This window comes from Hypomesus nipponensis, chromosome 5 (assembly GCF_054491055.1).
Source record: "Hypomesus nipponensis isolate SF chromosome 5, ASM5449105v1, whole genome shotgun sequence".
Classification (NCBI taxonomy): Eukaryota; Metazoa; Chordata; class Actinopteri; order Osmeriformes; family Osmeridae; genus Hypomesus; species Hypomesus nipponensis.
This window is the reverse complement of record NC_140365.1, coordinates 13,198,338-13,222,599: the sequence shown is the minus strand read 5'-3', so window position 1 is coordinate 13,222,599 and position 24,262 is coordinate 13,198,338. Positions and strand designations below refer to the sequence as shown.

General features: G+C 40.7%; 1 protein-coding gene, 1 long non-coding RNA gene and 2 other non-coding genes across 6 annotated transcripts in view; all 4 read left to right on the top strand.

Annotated features, from left to right (window-relative positions):
• Window positions 1-14,261, top strand: part of arhgef12b (Rho guanine nucleotide exchange factor (GEF) 12b) — a 122,634-nt gene extending 108,373 nt beyond the window's left edge. For 2 of the 3 annotated variants that reach the window (XM_084698164.1, XM_084698162.1), the window contains 7 exons: window positions 552-626; window positions 726-829; window positions 968-1,237; window positions 1,440-1,739; window positions 1,892-2,121; window positions 2,509-2,581; window positions 12,155-14,261. In XM_084698164.1, coding sequence (XP_084554290.1) covers window positions 552-626; window positions 726-829; window positions 968-1,237; window positions 1,440-1,739; window positions 1,892-2,121; window positions 2,509-2,581; window positions 12,155-12,165 — 1,063 coding nt within the window. In that variant the 3' untranslated portion in view covers window positions 12,166-14,261. The remainder of the gene's footprint in view (window positions 1-551; window positions 627-725; window positions 830-967; window positions 1,238-1,439; window positions 1,740-1,891; window positions 2,122-2,508; window positions 2,582-12,154) is intronic. The other variant, XM_084698163.1, reaches the window with a different exon arrangement.
• A 1,915-nt stretch (window positions 14,262-16,176) lies between these two features.
• LOC146288753 (uncharacterized) lies at window positions 16,177-21,298 on the top strand. Its single transcript, XR_014755249.1, has 6 exons — window positions 16,177-16,236; window positions 19,144-19,180; window positions 19,677-19,729; window positions 20,538-20,596; window positions 20,837-20,874; window positions 21,160-21,298. It is a non-coding gene; the product is annotated as an uncharacterized LOC146288753 (long non-coding RNA).
• LOC146288755 (small nucleolar RNA SNORA18) lies at window positions 19,469-19,602 on the top strand. Its single transcript, XR_014758190.1, has one exon. It is a non-coding gene; the product is annotated as a small nucleolar RNA SNORA18 (small nucleolar RNA).
• LOC146288754 (small nucleolar RNA SNORA8) lies at window positions 19,889-20,030 on the top strand. The gene has a single exon (XR_014758191.1). It is a non-coding gene; the product is annotated as a small nucleolar RNA SNORA8 (small nucleolar RNA).
• Window positions 21,299-24,262: the final 2,964 nt, after the last annotated feature.

Sequence of the window (24,262 nt, the reverse complement as noted above, 5' to 3'; positions counted from 1 at the left end):
AAACGAATTCAACCCAAGCGCTCTTTGGTGACATTGTTGATTACGTTACTGTTGATCATCTGTCCATCATTGTATAAATCCCGCCCTGGAAATTTAATTGGTCCGCTCATATCCTGGTTTTATGTAGTTGTTCCCAATACGAGACCCTCCAGACCCAACTTCCCGACCAAATTTTTTTGTGGGCGGGGTGAAGTTGGGCTGGCAGCAAGGCTACGTAAGAGTGCTCTTGGGTGTGCGTAAATTCTGTTCTTACCTAAGAACAAATCCCAAATAAGAAAACATTGGTGAATGCCAGAATCTTCGTAAAAACTGCGTAAGTGGGGTTTGAGAACAAATTTGTTCGTAAGAACATTTGATGAATGAGGCCCATTAATGTGCATAAATTCTGTTCTTACCTAAGAACAAATCCCAAACAAGAAAACATTGGTGAATCTTCCTGAAAACTGCGTAAGTGGGGTTTAAGAACAGATTTGTTCTTTAGAACATTTGGTGAATGAGGCCCACTGTCTCATTCGTGAGCTCACGGTGTTGTGTTGCCTCCCCTACACCAGGTGGCAGTGTCTAATCACACAGAGGGCAGACAACATGAAGACTAAACTGCACATCATACCTTTACCACAAACAGAGTGAGTCTTAAGCATTGTTTTGGCTTATGATACCTTTATTGTGTGAAACGCACATTTTGAACTTGTTTTTTGTAATTGATGCATGTCTGTGCATTTCAGTGTGGAGCAAGAAGCTGTTGAGATTATCAGTACGGCAGTGCCCAAACTGAGCAAAGACCCTGACATGACTTCAACTGGAAGTATCCAGTCCCCAGGTTATTTAGGTTATATTTCTATACCGTATCTCAAGATTATATCATGTCAGTATTGAAATGGTCACTCAAATAACAGAGCATTTGGTTGGAATATTGTTTCTGTTAGTGTGCTTATTAAGTCACACCCTCCCTTCTGTGTCCTCCTAGAAAAAGACGTCACTTCCTCTTTGGTTCTGCAAGCCCCACAGATAGGGACCAACCCCTTTGATGGTGTCAAATCAGAGGATGAGGAGAAAGAAGAGGCTGTACCCGATAGGGGAGGGGAGGAGGAGGAAGTGAGCACATTCCTGGAAGGCAATCTGGCCGACAGACTGCCCTTCCTTCAGCAGAGGTCACGGCAGGGCATCGCCATGGATGACCAGGAACCAGATGCTTTTGGCATAGCTCCTTCCAGAGCAGAGGAGGCATTAAGGACCTGTGAGTTTTCTTTTTCAAAACATATTCTTTGAAAGACCCCTGGTTTAGTTGCTCCAAACACACGTGTCACATTACACATTGTCCCTATCATGACATTTTGGCAGGGTTTTTTAACATATTCATGATGTTGACATTGCAGTAGATTTATATTGCTTATTATTTAATATCTCCATGAAGCTAACTCCCCACTCCTTCCTCTCAGTGGCAGCCCTAAGGCAGGTGCTTCTGAGCCACATGATGACCCGTGAGGAGGGGGGAAGAGAGATAAAGAAAGAGCAGAGGAAGGGCCGAGCCGCCGGAGGCCGACTAATTAGGACCACCTCCCTCAGGGGCCCGGAGGACAGCAGCAGCAGCAACAATCCTGACTGCAGGACAACACCGCCGTCTGTTGTCTCCGCTGAAAACGGCAGTGGTTTGGACCAGACAGAGACTGGGAAGGAAGACAGGGCTCCAGAACTCCCTTCTGGCGACACAGACATTTTTGAGACATCGGAGGAATATGGTGAGCGGCCAAGATAGGTGGGGAGGGTTGCAGGGCTGAGGTAATAGGACATTATCAGGACCCCTCATCATCACACCTTTTTTATCGACATGATACATTTCATTCTACTTTTCTATCTTCATTCATCTATCGCCTCCTTCCTCCACTCCCAGGTAGTTACTTGGTCCTGGAGGGTTATGGGGGTTCAGGGGAAAGCAGTACAGATGACGACGGCGTGCTTGGTGGAGAGGGAGGAATGCAGTGGGGCTCCGCAGGCGACTTCAGCATCGACCTGAAGAAGCTGCTCTCCTCGTCCTCACAGACAGGGGGCGCCGGCCCCAACCTCAGCCGACAGGTTATGACTCACCTACGCCTCCTACAGGCCAACTTGCAACATCTAAAGGTAGGCACAGTAGCATTAGATTCACGTTAGCTAGTAGCATAACATGCTAACAGGAGTCAAACGGAGGTCCACGATGACAGGTTCTCGAGTAGGCAATAGCCAGGATAAAAGTTGGCCCTGAGGTTAGGGTCATCCCACGCATCTGACTTGACTACTAAGAAAAGTGTGGAAAGTACCTTATTATGAATAAAGTTGTGGTCATTGTTTTCAGAGGCATTTATTTGTTTGTCAGTCCACCACTTCTGACAGTTTCATTCTTTTGCCTTTTATGCATCAACCCACCCATTCATTTAGCCATCACCGAGTCATCTATATGTAGCCCATCCATCCCTTTCACATTCATATGTTAAAACAGAAGCTACATTTGTGTCAACAATCTGCTTACAGGACGTGGAGACCAAGTATAACCAACTGCGCCAAAGGCTGAGTGAAACAGCTACTGACACAGAGGAGAATAAAGGTACTATGTTCTTTAACTTGGTATGTACATAATTAATAGGTACAGTACCAGTCAAAAGTTTGGACACATCGACTCCATCCAGGGGATTTTCCTACGTTTGACCAATTTCTACATTTATGCATTTATGCTACCTTATGAAGCTGGTTCACAGAAAGCCAAGCGTGTGCAAAGCTGTCATCAAGGCAAAGGGTAGCTAACCAGTCAGAGGCATCGTTTTTTATTTTGACAAAACAGTTTCTAGTCTTCCGATCAATCCTCCGGTTGTAAAACATAGCAATGCGTGTTTATTTGAGCCCATCACAACACTCCGATCATCTGTTTAGCGAGACTGTGTAAACCCCTGCAAAACAAGCCAGGTTCACCACAGTAGCTAGCTACTTGTAGTCTATGCATAGTAGAGATAACTCTAATGGTAATCTCTAAAAAAAATTATCAACTTCTATTGACAAGACCAGTGATCTGTGTGTTTTGTTGTTCTAAACTGAGCTATCATCGCAGCACGTCCAGTCTGAAATACCACTTGATGGCCAACACACAGCTGATGCGAATTCTCCGCCCCCTCGTCAAAGCCAGGCGATTGCAATGTTGTTTTCAATAAAAAAAATATTTGCACAAAGCAATCAGAACCACTTTTCCATGTTGATAGAGCATTAACATTTGAAAAAAAGAATGGGACAAAAATAAATCAAGGGACATTTAGAATAGATAAAAATGTGCGATGAGTGGCACACTGCTGGCTGCTCTTTTTCTGATATTCAACTAAATTGTCAAACAACTCCTCTGACGTGCATATAGTTTAACTTACAGAAATGAGTTATATACCTTAAAATTTAGGAAAACTTGTCATCTTTCAGCCAATGTAATTACTAAAGAGCTCACATTTACAGATTTTCAGCTTTGAGCCTTGAATCGAGAGCAGCCTTTCTCTCACTAACTTCAATGGAGAGGTGGGTAAAATTCGTCAGAGAAGGCCGAAAGGAAGACGATTTTAAAACTGCCGGTAGAGTCGTATTTCTGACCGAACAGACATATAAAGGACAGCTCTAGTTTCGGCAGAGTCTTGGGTCTCGGATCATTTTTTGGTTGGACGTATAGTTTTGCGTCTCGGTTAAATTGTTTGAGGTGTGGATTCCAGCTAAATTTCTTATTCTCTGCCCAGCTCGTTAGCCATCACAGCTGCGCCATCACAGTGGCAACCAAACAGACACGCACCATGAAAGCAGAATTGGGTGACGTTTTGGAAACAGCTAAAAGAGTTGTATTTCCGCACAGACACATAGGATATCAATAGTTTCGGCAGAGTCTTGGGCCTCAGAAAATATCCTTATTTTTGGGATTGGACGTATAGTTTTGCGTCTAGGTTAACCTGTTTGAGGTGTGGATTCTAGCCACATTTCTCACAATCGAGCTAGCGCGATGGCTATCCATAACTAAAAACGGTTCGACTTTTTTTCCACAATCGACCAAATTGGCTAAACAAGATATATGTACATTGAGCTTAAAGTGTACATAATCTAGCTAGATCGTTTATATTTTAGCAAGTTTTACAGAAATCTGCAAAAATCGAGGCTCGACTGTCATAACTGACCGTCACGAACAGCCAAACCAAGGCTGGGGTAAGTGTTTGCTTAAATTCTAGTCAGAATATGAGTCTGAAAACTCTCCGTTGGGCTGTGACTATGGGGCGTGTTTCAACCGAACTCGTAAAACAAATGCCTCTTCGCTAAATTGGATAGACCTACAACCAATCAGAGCTACGTAATATGTTGTTTGTTGAAAACGAATTCAACCCAAGGGCTCTTTCGTGACGTTGTTGATTACGTTACTGTTGATCATCTTGCAGCCAGGCTGCAAAAGTTTGCTGCAGCTGGCGTTGATCCTACGAACAAACGCTTCGTAACTGGAAGGTTTTTACTTTTATTTGACGATATTGAACACAGATGTAAAGTAACTTGTCTTTACTCTAAATATCTTCTCCGTTTTCAATTTGAAGTAGTAGATCTACATACCACTTTGACACACTTGCAAGAAATGATCCGCCGGTTAGATGTAGCATGATCTTGTTATTTACTATTAAAAAAACTCACCAGGGACAACGACAACATCGGCAACCCTGCACTATGAATTATTATTTTGATGTCATCTTAAATTAAGTGTCTGAACAGGACTGGGTGTGCAGGCACGCATGATTAGTTTCTCCTCCGTCTTGAGATTCTAGGTTAGAAATGTTGCCAGTCTGTTGCCAATGACCAACTTTTGCTACGTTTTTCCAGCAAGTTCAAGTCATTCCAGTGTTGTCCTTTTACCTTCAAATTTGTTCAATCCAGACTTCAGCAACTGGTTTTCTGATAAATTTTAAAATTTTCCCGCAGCTCATTTTTCTGAAATGTTACCCTTTTTGTTTTGCATTTTCTTCTCTTTTCTGTACTTTTCTGCCTTCATCTTGCTGCAGGTCCTTTCTAACATACATTTCAGGCCTTTTAAAACTCCAGCAAATAATTTTCTGCTAAATTTATTAAATTTGTATGCATTGTTTCTCTTCTTTCTGTTTTTTTTTTCACTTTTTGTTTAGCATTTTTCTTCGCTTTTCTGTAGTTTTATGCCTTTGTCCAGCTCCAGCCCATATTTAAAATACCTTTCGGGTGCTTCGAAGTTTCAGCTTATAACTTTCTTAAACTTTAAACAATTTTCAGCTTTTTTAGCATGGTCAGCTATCCCCATTCAGGTTTTCAGCATTCTCACTGCTGTTTCGCAGGAACAGACTTTTCTAGTTTATTGTTTCTTTTCGCCCCCCTAAGGATGCCTCAATATTTGCACTACATAGACAACGTCAATGTCAAAGTGTTCGTCTTGGTCTCGATTGCGTTGCTTGTATTTGGATTTACATTCCGTTGAACAGTTTAGGAGGTTACAATGTTTTTGTGGGGACAAAGTGCCTTTTGTCGACAAAGGGTAACCTGTGCTAGCTACGTCACCACGTCAACACACGTTAGCAACAAAGCATGGATACAACGTGATAGAGATTTTCTAGCTTGCAAATTGGAGCTTTGATTACGAGTGAAAAATAACACCCCCAAAAAATCAAAACCATTTGGCTTTGTAGAGAAAGTGATTTTGAGTGGAACTGCAATCTCACATTTTTGATTTAAGTTGTGACAGTCTTTGAAATTTGAGCGAGTGCAGGTCGCCCATGAGACCGCCTCGTCTTTTAGGCGGCAGCCATGCTAGAAAGCGTCATAGTACTATTTTTTGTAGCAAAATTTATAGTTACATTTTACACAAAAAAACTGAAAGAGGGAAATGTTATGACGATATGACTATTGTGAAAACAGCCAGATGGTGAGATTTTAATATAGTTTTGTAAAACGTTGTAATAACGTTGATGTGTTTGCTACGTGAGAGCCTGTCGGCCTCCATTGACGATTGCGGCAGCAACAAGTCAACAGTGTCAGTGTTGACACTCAGTCAACTGTTCTTTGTCTGTTGATGTCTTGTGAGATATAAAGCTTGACCATCGATAATATTTCGTAAAAATCGAATTGACGCGGCCCCCATTTTGGATTTAATGGAAAAGTGTAAAAACCTTTTACACTCCCCAAATTTTGTCCAATGTTTACTAAATTTGGCACAGATGAACTTCAGACCAAGCTTCACAAAGGTGTCAGATGGATTTTCCATTTTCAAAGGCGGCGGCGAAGCCGCAAAAGACACGTGAGAGCGTAACTCAGCAACCATTTGTGCGATTGCCACCAAACTTAGGTTCCATCGTTCCCATGAGGAGCAGAGGAGGCCTCAAATCAAATGTATTTGTATAGCCCTTTGTACACGCAACCATGTCACAGAGGGCTTCACATACGCCCATAGAACTGCCCCTCAACCTAAACCCTCAAGGAAGACAAGGAAAAACTCCCGAAAAAACTCCCAACGGGAGAAAAAATTGAAGAAACCTTGGGAGGAGCAATTCAGAGAAGGATCCCCTTCTCCAGAGACGGTTGGTAAGAGAGAGGAGCAGAACACAAGCTAAACATAGTCATACAATGTCAATGGATGTTGAAACACCAAAATCCATTGTTCGGCTTTAAAGATGTTGGATGGGACCGGGAAACTCGCTGTTGGCCGTCATGGAGACTGGGTACCGGTAGACGACCTGGTCCACCGTTGGTAGACCAACGACCAGGCAGGTCCTGACAGCTCAAACCCCCCACACCACAGGGAATGTGTGGGGGGGACAGAGAGAGGAGAGCAGGGATTAGAGAATACCAGGAGCAGCTAACAGTTACAGTCGTATTAGAATGAGATCCCCACCGGTCAAGTGTGGACTAGTGCAGCAATTTAACAAAGCTAAGAGGGTATTTGATGCAGCCCCACACACCAAGACAGCGACAGCCCCCCTCATTTGGAATGAAAGCAGATGAAAATCTGCTGCATGAAATCTGTTCCGGGGGAAACAACTCTAAAATAGGTTATATTTATACGAATAAGGATGAAAACAACCAGTCCCCCGTTGTCTCCAACTAGTAAACTATAACAATAACAATATACATCAACGGAACTATAACAGTAACAATATACAATAACAGGTTTACTTTATTTGTAACATCTAAATGGGCAGTGTGATCATAAGCTAAAATTACAATTTCAAAGTTACATGTGATACACACATAGGCAAACACACACCCCAGGTTTACAAAGTACACACATAATTACCTTGAACAATCATAGAATTGACTAAACAAGAAAGTTTTTAATCTAGTTTTAAATGTCGAAACGGTATCAGCCTCCTTAATTGAGACAGGTAATTTGTTCCAGAGAAGAGGTGCTCTATATGAGAACGCCCTACCTCCAGCAGTTTTTTTTCTTAATTTTGGGTATTACCAGATAGCCGGCATATTGAGATCTTAGAGTCCTTGCGGGGCAATAGGGTGCAAGGAGACCGGAGAGGTACAGTGGTGCCAATTCATGCAGAGATTTGTAAGTTAGTAGTAAAACTTTGAAATCAGCTCTGGCTTGGATAGGGAGCCAGTGTAAAGAGATAAGAGTAAGTGTTGTATGATCAAACTTTCTTGTTTTTGTCAATAGTCTAGCAGCAGCATTTTGTACCCGCTGTAAATTTTTCAAGTAGGTAATTGGGAGGCCAGAGAACAACACATTGCAGTAGTCCAACCGGGACGTAACAAAAGCATGTATTCGTTTTTCAGCATCATCCTTTGAGAGGAATTTTCGTATTTTGGCAATATTACATAGATGGAAAAATGCGGTTCTGGTGATTTGTTTAATATGGTACTCAAACAAAAGGTCTGGGTCCAATGTGACTCCTAAATTTTTACCAGCTGGCTTTGAGATACTTTGACGCTGTCTAAGTCTAAGGTCAGATTGGATAAATTATTTTTGTATTTTTTAGGGCCGAAAATTTGAACCTCGGTTTTATCCGAATTAAGAAGAAGGAAATTTGCTGTCATCCAAGTTCTCAACCCGGAAACACATTTTTCCATAGCATGTGGAAATTCTCCAGGCTTTATGGACATGTATAGCTGAGTATCATCTGCATAACAGTGAAAATTTACCCCAGAGCTTCTAATTATGTTTCCTAAAGGCAACATATAGAGTGAAAAAAACAGAGGGCCTAGAACTGAACCCTGTGGTACTCCGTATTTTACTGTGGAGCTCCTGGATGAGCAGCGATCATAGTGGACATATTGTGATCTATCAGATAGATAGGATCTAAACCACTGAAGTGAAGTACCAGAAATCCCAACATAGGTCTCCATACGTTCCAGGAGAATCTCATGATCCACAGTGTCAAATGCTGCTCTTAGGTCTAGAAGAACCAGAACAGAGATAGAGCCCGCGTCAGAGGCTAATAAGAGATCATTGAAACTGCTAATTCAGTTTCAGTGCTGTGGTGAAGACAAAATCCAGACTGGAGAGAAATGGCAAATTTGAAATTGGCCTGTAGTTGCTAAAACAACCTGGATCCAGGTTTGGTTTTTTAAGAAGGGGCTTAATAATAGCTTGTTTGAAATCGTCAGGGACTTTTCCAGTTACAATAGATTCATTAATAATACTAAGCATGGGTGGTCCAATTATAGGGAGAAGTTTCCTACAAAGGCCTCTGGTGATTCACCAGAAAAAACACTATGAACATTCAGCACTCTTGAACGCAAACAGATATTTCAACCAAACTTGGTGTGTTGCATGAGTGCAACAGGTTGCTGTGACTTAATTGTTGCACAAGTGCTATGGAGGCCTTGTCCTGCTCTGGACTGCTTGGCCCCTCCATTGCTGCTTGCAGCTATATTTATTCTTAGGACTGGGTGTCTATGGCAGGCCCGAGAAGCGCTTTGTCGAAAGTTTTGAAATTTGGCACACTCATTAGGGACAGTCCCCTGGTCCAATTCACAAAGTTTCATGTCCCATACTTTGGCACTCTAGCGCCACCAACGGGTCAAAGTCGTTAAACCCATTTTCAAAATTGAGGTACCATTGGATTCCATGGATCAAGACGAGTTCAACACACCCTATGGGGTAAATTTCCAGTTATATAGATTTTCTGCTATTTCCGGTTTTATCAAAAACCTTTGAAAGCCTACTCCTCCTACAATTTTTGTCGAATCTTCTTCAAAATTACCAGATATGCTCTTCAGACCAAGTCTCACAAAATGTTATGGTAGAAAATATTGATTTTCACAACCGTTTATCCGTGACAGCCAATCAAATTCAGCAGAAAAGCCACCAAACAGGAAGTGAAGTCATATCTCAACAGTTCTTTTAGGAAGTGACACCAAATTTGGTACGCCGCCTCAGAACCTTATTTTGAGTATGTGCTCCAAAGATTGTGTCATGTGACTAAAAGGGGGGCGTGGCAGGAAGCAAAAACGTGTTTAGGCTAATAACTGTTGAAGTGTTTACCTTAATAAAGTAATTTATTTGTCTGTTGATGTCTTGTGAGATATCAAGCTTGACCATCGATAATATTTCATAACAACCGAATTGGCTGCCAATTTGGATTTAATGGAAAAGTGTAAAAACCTTTTGCATGTCCCAAATGTTGTCCAATGTTTACTAAATTTGGCACAGATGATCTTCAGACCAAGCTTTACAAAGGTGTCGGATGGATTTTCAATTTTCAAAACCGTTTGTTCGGTAGAGCTGATCGAAGGCAAAGACACGTGAGAGCATAACTCAGCAAAAATGTGTCCGATCATCACCAAACTTCGGTTCCTTTGTTCCCACGAGGAGCAGAGAAGGCCTGTCGTTTAATACCAGAAAAAAAAAACATTTGAACACTGAGTACTCTTGAACGCAAACAGATATTTCAACCAAACTTGGTGTGTTGCATGAGTGCAACAGCTTGCTGTGACTTAATTGTTGCGCAATTGCTATGGAGTCCTTGTCCTGTGATACTACATCCGAGTGGGTACCCCCACACCAAATATGGGCCACATTTGACTGTAGGGAGCGCCACAGGCCACGCCCTAAAGTCCGATTTACAAAGGGATGGCATTTCCGCTCCAATTCTTCTGAGGTGTGCATGCCTCATTTTTCATGAGGAACAAAAAAGCCTCAAGGACCCATAAGGTCCACCATGATGGATTTTCCTGTACAGTGATAAATTGGGAAAACCTTCAAAATAGATCTCCTACAAAAAAGGTCAAATTGACTTGAAATTTTGTGCAGATATCTATCATTGACATATTTAAATGTTTTACTTAAGACAGTTGAATCAAATACAAAATGGGTGAAAGGGGTGTATTTGTGTAAATGTACACATTGCCTCAATAAGTTTGTGTCACTAAATCAAATGTCATTTTGAATGATGGTTATTCAAACCTAATAGGCTTTAAGATGACATCACCCTGAAGTACCTTGCAAACCTTCACCTTGATATGTTAAAATATGACTGAATTAAAGCTGTTTGAGCTTGGACCAAATCTGACAATGCATGCCATTGGAGAAACATCTTATTTTATTATCCAGTTGATGACTGAACATGGAAGAGTCCAGATCTGGCAATGGCTCAATTCGATGAGATGTTGTGCTGGTAAATGAAGGGTTGTAGGTTCAAAACCAGTCAAAGGCAAAACCTTTTTTTGACAGATTGGTTTCTAGTCTTCCGGTCAATCCTCCGGTTGTACAACATAGCAATGAGTGTTTATTTGAGCCCATAACAACACTCCAATCATCTGTTTAGTGAGACTGTGTAAACCACTGCAAAACAAGCCAGGTTTACAACAGTAGCTAGCTACTTGGAGTCTACGCATGGTTGTGTCAGATTCACAACCGAATTAGCTCGAATGAAGTATATTGATTGTTCAGCCTTCATTTCAGGAACCTAAGCCAGGACACATCGCAAACGCTGCTAGGCATGATTTGAAATTCCCTTACATGACAAGTTTTGGCACCCCAAGCAACCTTTTTAAAGCACGAGTAAGCTGTTCTCTACAGCAGCAACCCAGTCATCCCGTTGTCCCGTTTTTATGTCCTATATATAAATTGGACAAAATTACAGCTGTTTGAACTTCAACCAAATCTGACAATGGGTGCCATTGGAGGAATATCTTATTATGTCTGACACAAAAACTGAATGATTTAATGTCTAAGTCTGTGAATGGCTTAGTAGGATGAGACACAGAGCTGATATGTGAAGGGTGGTGGGTCGAATCCTGTCAAAAGTACAAACCTTTTTTTATTTTTTTTATTATGAAAGAAATTACAGTTTCAAGTCTTATGGTCAATCTGGTTAGCAATATTTTTTTTAAAGCTCACCTTCAGAATCTTTCTGCACTGGCAATGTAAAATCAAGTTTTGCCTGCTTAACAGGTGTTGATGAGGTGTTATCTGTCGATGCTAAAGTATATTCCTAGTCTGTGCAAACTTTCATGGCGATTAAAACCCTTTCTAATTCTGATGAACATGGATCACTCAAAACTGTTTGTCGATGCTGCCTTGTGAGGTGCTTCAGTAGGTTACTTGTGCTAGCCGCAGCCGCGTATCGTTTTTTTCTCCCCAGGACATAGCTTGCACTTGACATTAATGTTCTTGTTAACCTGTGACAAAATGGTAAAGTACTTGGAATATTTCCATTTGGTAAAACAGCTAGAGCTTCTTGCTTCCGCCGAGTCCAAAATCTTCCACTTCAAACCGCTAGAGCCCGCACTTATGCAGCAAAAACTTGCATCTCCCGTGCAACTGCACTACAGCTAACGATTTTAAAGAGGTAGCGTTCACTTTTACCCTATAACTATACATTTAGATTTTAATTCAATATTATTATTTTTTATTATTATTATTATTATACAGAACTGTTTGACTAATTTACAGTAGGTAAGTAACGCAAGTACATTACAAGTAACTGTAATTAAATTACCTAAAAAAGAACAGTAATCCCTTACTTTAGTTTTTCAGTGGATAAGTAGTTTAATTACAGTAACGCGTTACCCAACACTGGTTCCTACATGGTTTCATATATTTTGATGTCATCACTACTTCATCGGCTTCAGAGCTAGAAGATTCTGCTTTTTACCGTCACTAACTCTCTCTCCTATTTTTTTAATTCCCTGTGTCTCTCTCCAGATCAGAGTTAGTGATGATGGCACTCCTCTTCCCCTCCACTTCTCAAGGACAGAGGAGTGTCAGAGGGAGGGGGAGACAGCGCCTGATTTCCTCTGGATGCCCCCCACCTCCTTTTTTCTCCTCATCCCCTCATGCTGCAGTGGCCGACAGCGGAGCCTGGAAATAGCAGCAAAGTTAGCAAGTAGACAAGCCGGCACACATGGCAATCAGGGAAGACCTCAACCTCCACAGCTTCATCCCAGGACCATTGTACTTCCAAACACTCCACTGTAATGGTCAACTTGAATCACCAGAAAACCAAATGGAAATTATGAAAAGTGCCACTCAGATTGCATGGCCCACCATACAACTTTTCCAGCGAGCATGGATATTACTAGACAGGGAAATCCTCACCACTGATTTATTTGTGTCCACTGCGTCTGATCTAAGTAGTATCTTCCTGTTGCTTGTGAGAATTTGGTTCTGGTTAAAAGTGAGAATTGTGTCCCTCTATATGGGGGATGTTCAGTGTTGTCTGATCCAGAATCTCCATTACACCCTCCATCTGTTTGAGAGTGGTTTTACATTGATACACCTCCATAGAGTACAATACACAAAATAAGTAGTTGTGACGCAATATGAGAAGTGTGCTGATGATTCCGAGGACAGTTGCATACATTTAAGGGTTCAGCCATTTAGGTCTGTCCAAATTGAAATCTGACCACAGATTGTTCCCATTTTTGCCAGATAGAAGGTAAGCTTTTGGACCTTAAACTTAGTCTACAACACTAACAACTAAACCTGATCCTGGTAATTGACTGTTGGCAGTGGATCTTTATACAATCCTTTTGAGGTTAAACATCAAGGTCTGAATTACCAGCCCGTAAGCTTTGTTAGATAGACTTCAAGTAGATAAGCACAAGGCCTTGATCAGCCCTCAGAAAGTAGTGAAAATGTAGTCAGTTCCTTATCATAAATTATAGCTATTGATTTAAAACAGTTTGATGCGAATGTATATGCCTTCCTTCATTGTGCAGTCATAGAGGTTATTTAAAAAGGCTAGAGTTTGAATTTTTCACCACTGTTCACATTTCTGTTTTGATGGAAATATGGACAAGACTTATGCAGGAATGAAAAGTGCTGTAAAAATATTTCAGTGATATGCCGTCAGTGATGAGATGATGGAGAAAATAAACATACCCACTTTATGGGTGCAGGGCTGTATATCCTCAGATTTACTTAAGAGGACACCTGCTATCTCACAAGCTTTTGACAAAGCAGAAATACATGAGGACATAATTGTCATTCCTGTGATTAACTTTGTTGTCATGTAGTATTCATCCATTCCTAATAGCCCCATCACTTCCCCATGCACCCCCTCCAAACCCACCCCCCTCCGAAAGCAGTTACTGTAACATTCTGGTTTACCTTTTTTGAAACTCAAAACAGTTACTGTACACCATCTATTAGATAAAAACTACTGGGGAACTCTTCACTCACCATTAAGCTTTTGGGGTATGAGCACAGGACTTCTGCAATTTCATGGTTGGATTGAGAAATGACTGCAAGGCACAACAAATATATTACTTTTACTCCAACGTACGCCGTAGCCAAAAGACTGTGTGAGCTTATGAAGTTGTGTCATGGATTCTTGGATGATAAATAAGTAACTTACAAAAAAAGCTGAAAAGACCACATAAAACCTTTAAAATAACTTGTATGGACTATTTTAAATGTAAAAATTGTATAATTATGACCAACACTGCATCTCTTAAAGAAAGAGCAATCTACACATTTCCATGTTTTTTCTTTTGCTTTCTACATCAAACAATCATGTATCATTTTAACAGAAACTACTAAAAAATGTAAATTTAAAGACTGCAAGGTATACCTTAAATATTATTGTAATCTGTATTTTTATTATTTTTGTCTAGACGTTATTATATTTTATATTATTATGAGTACTATTATTAAAATGGTCTCTGGCTCTGTTGAAAACATTAATAGTTATTTTAGTTGAGAGATTTACATTTGACTGATCTATTGTTAAAATGAAGGGGATTGTTCGACACCACACAACTGAAAATGTAAAAAATATTATTAAAGAAGCTTGCTGGAAACACTGAAACTGTGTTTTTGTCTTTTGACATATGTAATAGAGGTATTTCTTGAGTCTTGTGATGCTTTATAAGCAGGTTTTGTGGTCTAGACATTATGCATTTTTTATCATTTCTCTGCCACTACTTTTCAATTAAGTTAGCATTATGAAATATGACCCTGTTGGAACAACGAGCCAGTTTATCATGGACACAGGCACTGCACAAGTCTAATTATAAAGGCAGAAATCTGTGTGTCTGTGGCTCGATTTTCTTGAAACAGAGCCCTGTATAAAGTTGAAATCCAGCAGGTGTTTTGCAGAATCATTACGTAGTGCCGCTTAACATGGCGGAGAACATATTTATTTCTCACACACGACAGACCATGTCCTTGAAACCTGTGCAATACACCTGCCGATTTTCAACCTCATAAGGTATACTGCCCAGTTCACAGGATCATAAGCCACAAACACACACACAGATTCCTGCCTTTATAGTGTATTTTGGTAGCTTGTTCACTCAATTTTATGTCGGTGAGACTGGTCCCACCATGTAAGTGGAATAATAGCATAATTGAGTAGGTGACTGGTGCCTATAACCAATGAGGTGCCCAACTCTACAAAATACAGTAGTTTTAAAAGAAGTAAATAACAATGCAGAAATTAAGACAATCGGGCGGAGCTGGTTCATGCAGGAGACCCTGAGACGTTAGCGCATCACGCAGTCAAGGCACACCTTATTTAGCAGGGTGGGGTATCTAAGATATTACCAAAGAGCATATAAGACAAGAGGCGCTCAATTGAATGTCCCATTGCAACATCTGCGCTCAGCAATAGTCCTACACATCCGCCAGTTTGGACTGTGAATCCAGTAAAACGTCACTCCAACAAATAGCCATATCAACAAACAAAATTATCAATATTGTATTGCCATATACTTATTGTCTCTACCGAAATAACGTGTTAAACTATTATTAAAAAAAGAGTAATCATTTTGGTAAAACATTTCTTAGTCAGTATTAAAAAGACAATGAGCCTAGGATAAACCAAGTAACCTATACTTTTTACAGATAAAATTGCACAAATACATTTCTAAGTAAATGTTTGGTAAAATAAAGCTATCCAAGCCTGGTATGTTGATCTTACATTCTTAATCATCATCTTAAACATCTTACATTCAAGTGCCTCTATACTCTTTATATTTGACTGTAACCAGACGCCCACCCCTCGGCTTGAGGCAACGGCCCCGGTGGATGTAGGTGGTATTGCATTTCTGATTTTCTACCCGACTCATCCGGTCGTTTTCATTCTATTAACGCCAGTCAACATATCCAAATCTATTTCCCCCAATAATTTTTGTTCAATTCTCGAACCTGGCTCATTCTACTAGCTTTTTCATAGAATCTTTTTTCCTGATTTTTGCAAACTTTGAAACCAATCTAAAATGGGTAAACTAGCACCCCATTTATTTGTTTATGTCCATAAAAGTTGCCGGGAAATGTGCTCGCAGATACCAACAAAGCACAAAAGGGAACATTAGCTGATCGCTGATTTACATGAGCTGAATAAGCACAAGGAGAAAGGGCTTGATTATCTACAGTTCGCCTGCCTTGCTGTAGCCAGTTTTACAAATGGTTGCACATATACATGACGGTTTTTCTAGAGTTTATTTCCGTTATTTTAAAGCAGATTTTAAAAAAAATTAATGAACGTTATTATGTTCATGGCATGGCATTCTTAGTGTGGTTCTCCAGCAGCACTAAGGCTGAACAGCAGGCACTCCAACGGGTGGTAAAAACTGCGGGGAGAATCATTGGGACGACTCCCAATGTTCCATTTGTTAATAAAAACGTTTTAAACTTTATTTATTTAATTTAACTACTGGGCGCAGCCATCTTTGAATCGTCATGTCTGTGACGTCACGAGAATGGTTGGGTTCTGTGACTACCAACTGAGCACTTATTAGCGCACGGGGGCAACCGTCCGCTCCCACCGGGAGTCGAACTCTGTGAGTTTCACCACACACCGGCTACACGTTCACACTGCAGCAGCACGATACGAGCGACAACATGTTTTCCATTCATTTTCTATGAATCCAGGCGAATCACTTGCGTGGTGCATTGTGGTTAGCAACGCGACAGAGTTGAGATTTTCTCAACTTTATGCAAATGAGGAGCGATTTTCGCTAGTGATGACCAATCGGAGTGTTTTCTTGTTTCTCGTAATGTAGCAACCATGGCAAACATTTCTAGCTTTCTAGGTTTCAAGGTGGAGGAGAAACTGATCGTAGGGAGGACAAACATTCTGCTCTCAATGTAATCACAACGGAGGGTTCCAAGCGTCAACAAATGCAAAATTGAACGTATTGCTCATTTAACATTGTGATAAAAAACACAATTGTGAGATTTAATGTACAATACGATGTACGCTGATATTATTAGTACATTTACTTTCGAAAACAACAATCAATTTTTGTTTGATGACAGAGTCGTTAGCGTAATTAGCCTCTGTTGAACGACATACGATAGTGGTCTGTGATACATCCATTTTCAATCTTAAAATAATAAACATGCCTCACATATCGACGAACCTTTTATGATTTATTATGACATTATATTTAATAGTAAACAATTCATGGGTACAATTGTCTTTATATAACAGTAGTTTTAAACCAGTGTCGTTCACTGTAATGCTGTACGCGACGCGGTTTAGAAAAACTTGGAATTCTACTGCTTTTTAGGAAGCCAAACGGCGACAGTAAAATCTCGCCACTCCCCTTACAAAAATCAAAATTCCCAGATGAGTTTTTCAATTGGTGAATCGACCTGTCACTCAAATTAGAGCCAATCCCTGTGTGAATACCATCCCGTATGTGGCACAGACGTTTTCCCATTTTAAGAGGTCTGTAATTGAACTTCGCCGGGATCTTCCCGTAAGACAACAGTAGCCATGCCTGTTGAATGTTTGGCTCCTTGGGAAGACTGTGAGTGTTAGCCTTCCCTGCATGGAACACAGCATTTACGACCGTGGTCCATTTTCAATATCCTTGTTATAATTCAAAACGTTCTTCTTTGTAATTCCTTATAAGTAGCTTACACAGAGCAGCGCGCAGCTAAACTAGTATCGGAGATAGACGCTACCTCGGGCTGGTCTGGATGTAAATTCTGGGGCGTGACAAACATACAGACCAGAGCCAATAAGAGGGCGATCCCCGGTCCTATAGGACCGGTGGCTTTGTTGAAAAGCTAGCGTTTTACAGCCAAAACATTTCTTTTTGAGATTTGAATAGGAAAGAGGTGTCAATGGACTTTGATATTCACGGTATGTTCATTTTACCCACCGAACTGTCGTTATTCAACTATGACAAGGTAAAATCGGTTTTGCAGCCAATTGCCCCTTTAAACATATTTGACAAATTACCTACACAAAAATAAGTAAATGAACTAATGGCCAAGATCGCAGACCTTGGCCTCTCGCTCGCACACACGCACTCTTTCTCTCTCTCTCCCGCCCGCACAGTTGCGCTCTCTGCGCATAGCGTTGTAAAATAAACGACAACAATAAACAAATGCTGAGTTCTGAGCAAGCAATTTAAGGTCTCGATTCTTGTCCCAAATATGGCAGGATTCATTCAGTGATTGAAACAAATATTATTAACATTAAAGTTTTACAGTATAGAACCGACATTGAACAATCCGAGCGAGCTGTGCTGTGGTAAACATGAATGTAGCCTCAAGTTGCTAGTTGTTGGATGGTAAGATAATTCCAGTTTACATAGTTTACACACTACTTTAGCTGTAGACTCAACAAGTTTACCAGCAACTGACTCTTTAGATTTTTTGGGTTTACAATCGCTTTCTCTGCTACGGTCAAGCTGGGTTCTGCACTTTCTGACATCTTCCACGCAAGTCAACTGTCAGCAGTTACGCGACCACCCGCAAAGTAGACAGACGCGCTGCCGCGAAATTCGTTTTTTAACCACTATTCGAATATATATTCAAATTTAGAATATTCGTTGACAGCCTTACAGTGTAATGGTAAAATTGTTTTCACAAATGGTATCTTCCTGTCTTATACGGTTGCGCTTATGTCAGCGGTCTTAATTGGGTGTGCTTTGCCTTCGGCAAGGACGGTCTGCCAAATGTATTCGTTTTGATTCAATTATGAGGTTGCTGATCACCATTCCCTCTTGCAGGGGAAATGAGAAGACAACTATTTCATTCTACTGTTCACTCTTAGTATTTTGAGTTGTAAATGAGCAGAAAAAAATATGCTTTTGAATCTATGTAATCTTTATAAATAATAAGTAGGCTATGCATTCTAATATAAAATATACAGAAATATCAGTCGTAAAATGTAATTTAAATACGGACCCCTGCAACCAACAAACAAGCACACCCTACAATTTCCCCAGAAATGTCCCCAGAAATTGTACCTTCTCTAGTTTGAAGTGTCTTGACTTCGCAGGCAATTGTAGACGGGCCTTATGACAGTTTCATGCAGCGTAAACGCATGCACTACAGGGAACCATGACACTTTACAATGCAGTAAGTAACTAGGACATGCGAGTTGTGGTTGGCTGTTCCGCCCCCATTTTTAAGGCTATTTAATTCATTTGCGCTATTTACCTACTGTGTCTAATGTATATTTACCAACGTCCACATGGAAGCCACATGGAAATGGCAAAATGCTAAGCTTTGGCTTTTTTTCAGTAGCCTTTGTAAGCACAGCGACAGCTCCGGTCTTGACTAATAGTGGACCAGAGTGCTGGAGCAGTGCTCAGAGCAATCCATTCTCTTGCAACCCATTGCTGTGCTTTCAGCAGCAGTGTTACTTATGAGACTGAACATGCACTTGGACTGTTACATTAAAACGGCCTCAAACTTTAAGTGGTTGACCATTTGTATTTTTTAAGGGTGATGGTGTGTGCAGATGTGGCAAAACACAGCCAGGTAAGCAACTTTATAATGTGTATTTTTTACGATCATGTAATGATGACTGGCTAAAATGTTCAACTGCTCTGAGCTGTGAATGATATGTGCCTTTCTGAACACAGAGCTTGGCAGCTGAGTTTTACCCCAAACGAATTGTGTGTGCGTGTGATATAAAAGTTATCCTATTACAGATTTGTTTGGCTGAAGGGCATACTCTTGGATGAATTCACATGCTACGGTTTGTTGCATGGTGTAAATTGATCAACTTGAGTCATTCTTGACAACATATCAACATTCCAGTGTTTTACTGAGGCCTATACTGACAGACCTTTCTCAGTTGGGCCTAGTCGTTGGAAATGCGTAATAGAATATACCTGTGGTTTTGTTTTACCCTCATGGCTACTGCCATTAGCTGTGTGGGATATTACTGCAGAACAACAGTTCAAAATGCTCCTATAACAGCTGTTATTGTGGCCTGTCTCACTTGTTTCATATACCCCTTTTCTTTGCTCAGGTGTAGGTCTAATAATGAGCACTAGATGGCTCTCCAGCACAGTCTACCTGTTGGTGAGTAAAGCTGTCACATTATTTGTGTAATCCTCCTTGATGCAAGCTGAAATTTGTGTTGTGGTAAATGTCCCTTTTAAAAGTAACACTATGATGTCTGCATCCAGTGGCTTCTCCCTCTGGTCTGTTCATAACTCTGTTCAAGAACAATTTGACATCAGCACTGTATGGTATCTGTAGTCAGCTACCTCACCACAAGCTGGTCTGTTCATTAAACGGTGCAATATTAACTCTGTATCTGGCATTGTTGGGATCTGTGCCATCTTGTGGCTGTATCCCTGGTATTTGTGCAGAGACACGCCTAGCACGTAGCTTAACTGCTTCACACTGAACTGCTCTTTAACTAGTTGCCATTTGTGGATTATGGTTGCCCCAGGGTTGGAAGTGTCCGGCATACCCAACCCTTTCAGCCATGTGCAGAGCTGGTGTTGTCACAGGGCTCTGTTACATGCCTGTTACATAATTTCTGTCTGTTCTGACCTCTGATTTGATAGTCAAGCTTAGGGGTGGGCAAACCTGGTCCTCAGGGGCCACTGTCCTGCATGTTTTAGATGTTTCCCTGCTCCAGCACACCTGTTTCAAATGAATGGGTTGTTATCAAGCTCTGTGGAAGCCGGGTAATCACCCTTTCCAGGATTGCCCACCCCTGGTCGAGCTAAAAGTACTTTGTACTACCCACAAAAAGTATTGTACTGAGTCGTGCACCTTATCATACCCTTATAATGAGCTTCAAATGGAAGTCTTTAAAATGGCTCTAATATTGCATGTCATGAAAGGGAGTCTTTTTTTCAATGTCCTCCACTTACAGGTATGCCCGTAATTGGGAGTTGTTGAACGGTTTCAAGAGGAACTGTAGCCCCACCAAGAGTAAGATGGTCCAGCTGTTTTCCCCCTTGGATGTTTGTCAGTGCTAATTTGGTCATTTACCAAGGCTTTTAGGAGACTCAGTTCCTGACTTGCTATGGAATTGACCATGAAGTGAATCTCATCCCAGTTGGTCTCCTCAGCAGCCATGCTGAGGTGATCTACTGGGAACATTTGTTCCAAGTTACCCCCTCTGTTACAAGCTTTCCAATAACTGTGTTAAATGTGAACTTTCTCTTTCAGGTGGTGCGTATGCACAGACTGGGGGCGCCTTTAGAAAGGTAAGCGCGCACCTTGTTGCTATCGAAAATGTGGATCACATTCAAAGGGGGCCAGTCAGGCTATTCTGCTGCTGGCCTTTTACACAGTGATCCCAGAGCAGTCCCCCTGGATGTAATGCAGGTCCTCAATGACTGGCTTGCTGTTTCAAGGGGCAACAAGTTCTCACTTGAGATTTTGCCTCAGGGGCTTATGCAGTTCCTCACATTTATGCCTACCAATGCCAACTCTTAGCTACTGAACCTTTTTGGTTATTCCTTACTCATTCAAATGTATCACATATATAGGTGCTTGGGTAACTATTCCAGCCAACATGTCTTGAAGCCAAGAGCGTGTTGGAAACAATTCAACAAACGTCAAGTGTTCACCAATTCCATTCAATGATTGGTGTCTGTGTGGTTTGATGTTCGAATAAAGTATTTTGAGTCACTTGACATTTTACCTCCATACAAATGTTTCATTTGTCCTTTCCCCCTTTCTGTTTTGATGCTTTGGTGCTTCAGAATTGGGTGTAAACCTCCAGCTCTACGGTTGATGCATATTAACGAGGGTTGTCATCCGATTCAAATATTTAATCGCATTATTTCACATGATTAATCGCAATTAATCACAAACTATTTAAACTTTTTACATTTTACCCCAATAAATGAAAAAAAAAAAAAAAAAAAGGGTGTACTTAAAAACTTCAAATAGGCCTAACTGGATGATCATGTCCATATAAGAAGTTCAGATGGAACACAACTTAAATTGTGTGGGAGTTTTATTCACTCACAAACTATACTGCTGTAGCTATAATAAACACCTACAAAATTAGACTTCTGGAAAATAAAATACATTTAAGACATGTTGTCTGATAGCCTACTACAATATCCTGCTCCATAATATTCAAATCTCACTCAAACATACTTCAGATACTTGTGCAACCACGGATTGACCTTAATATTGAACAAGACAGTTTCTATTTTGTTAAACTCAGTCAGCTGCTCGCTTCTTTTGTTGTCTGCCATTTGTTACAGGAGCGAATGCTGCTGCTGCTGCTTTTGCTACAGTGCTAACGCTGCTGCTGCTAGCTATGTGCTTTGCTTGCATGCAATAGTTTAGGCTGGAAGTACTCCGGTGATAACTAAACTCAGCATGACAATCAGTACACACAGCCTTAGTTTTGTCAACCGAGCCGTCTCGCTACTTCTTGAAATTGAACTTTCCATCTAAAAGCCCTCTGTCCATCATTCAGCTACCGTTGGCAGTCGAAGTCATGTGACAACAGGCGATTCCCAGGGTCAAAAAGAAATCTGTGTTAACAGCACAATTTTTTTGTCGCGTTAAAGTGAGATTGCGTGAACGCGTTATTAACGTGTTAACTTTGACAGCCCTAATATTAACATGTTTGAGCAGAAGGGGTCAAGATGTGGGTGGGGCACTGAGCTGAACACCCGGCACTCTGCCAACACAAGTGGTTCTCAGGATTTCATGTGGGTCATGGGGAAGAGATTAAAGGCTTTCCTTCACTGAGCACAGCATTCACTGCTGGCCCAGTTGACCATTTAGTGTATGTCTGTCAATTTATCAATGCAGAAAGTATATCTAAATTTGGAGGTGATATGAAACCCTCAAACTCTGGATGATAAAAGGCCAACTTGAAAGACTTCTATTATCGCTATACAATTCATCACTATACAATTCATCACTATTTGACATCACACTGCACAATCCTCTTTACACTAAGGGGCTTCTTGTTTGCCTTTTAGCTCCATGGAATTTATCTTCTCAGGAAATTGACTTGTTGAGAGAGTTGAGGCATTGTGCTCATGTTGATCCTAATGCATGGGTTTAGTGTTAAGGTGTTAAAATATTAGGGTTGTCCCCAACTAAGATTTTATCTGGTCAACCAAGACTCAACTGAACACTAAATCTAAATTTGAAACTTTTTTTTTCTTCTATAAATGTCAATGTTTTTTATCAAACCATTTTGTGTGATTTACCTCACTGTTATAAGAGATGATCTGAAATAAATACATGAGCTACGTAAGAAAGGGGATTGACAACTAGACAAAACATGTACACTGTACAAACATTTTTCCCAATATGACTCAATGGAGCTACTTGACATTCCAGATTCAGCCGCTATAAATGAGCTATTACTAACAAGCCTTGTGTCACCAGTCTTGTTACCTGTAAAATAATGATCCGATGGCCAACTTATGGTTTTAAAGTTGTACATCATATTCAACGTCAAACTATGGAATATAAACCGCTGTTGGCAAAGCGTGCATTCAACATGCTTTGAGTCAATTTGATCAAATGCTTTCATACCACAGATTTCTTTGGCATTTTGCCTTGAGGATTAATTTCACCAACTCTAGACAAAGTATGGTAGAGTTTATGCTAACTGCTACAATTGTGCTCATGTGGAAAAAAACTAAACGCATATTAACCAAAGGGAAAACAGTAGCACCTTTTTTTAAATTATATTCCATTTTGTTTCACTACATGTCATCCTTCCCAGTATACTATTGTGCTCATTGGAAATCAGTAAAAGTGTTCACCTTTTGCACTTGCATTTCTTTAAAGCTGCCTTAACATTTGAGGTTCAGAATGGGGCCTGTGTACATTTCAACTTTGTTTTTGAAAGAGCTTCAGGTAAAATTAACTGTAGACATGGTAATGGTCCAATCAGTGCTATCTGGTATTGTCAAATTGACAAATTCTGATGCATGAATCAAAAGTATTACTGAAAGCAATGGGCATTTTAGAATATGTGGTTTTAAGACCTGGTGAAAAGGACAGCTTATTCCAAACTATCAAGCTCTGTCTTCTTGGGAAGAGCAGGTAATGGAACATGGAAATGTCACTGAGGCAACATACTGTAAAAGAGGCAGGAATTGCTGCGTTGAAAAAAACATAAAAGGGCAGCATCATTGGAACTGAACATGTCAGACCTTTTCCCCTTTTGGCCTTTTTTAGGCCAGTTTATCATTTCTATTAGTTAAAAAAGAAAAGAAAATGTGGCTCCTGTCAGTCAGGGGCCCTTGGATTTGTCCTAACTTTTCCCCCCTATACTGCGCCCCTCGGAATCAGCGACTACATGAGCTTTAGCCTGGCTTGCAGCCCAACTTAGCCCCGCCCACAACAACAATTTGGTCAGGAAGTTGGGTCTGGAGGGGCTCGTATTGGGGACAAACTATATAGAACCAGGAGCTGGGAGGACCAATGAAATGCCAGGACGGGCTTTATACGATGATGTACAGATGATCAACAGTAACGTAATCAACAACGTCACAAAAGAGCGCTTGGGTTGAATTTGTTTTCAACAAACAACATATTACGTTGCTATGATTGGTTGTAGGTCTATCCAATTGAGCGAAGAGGTATCTCTGCTATGAGTTACTG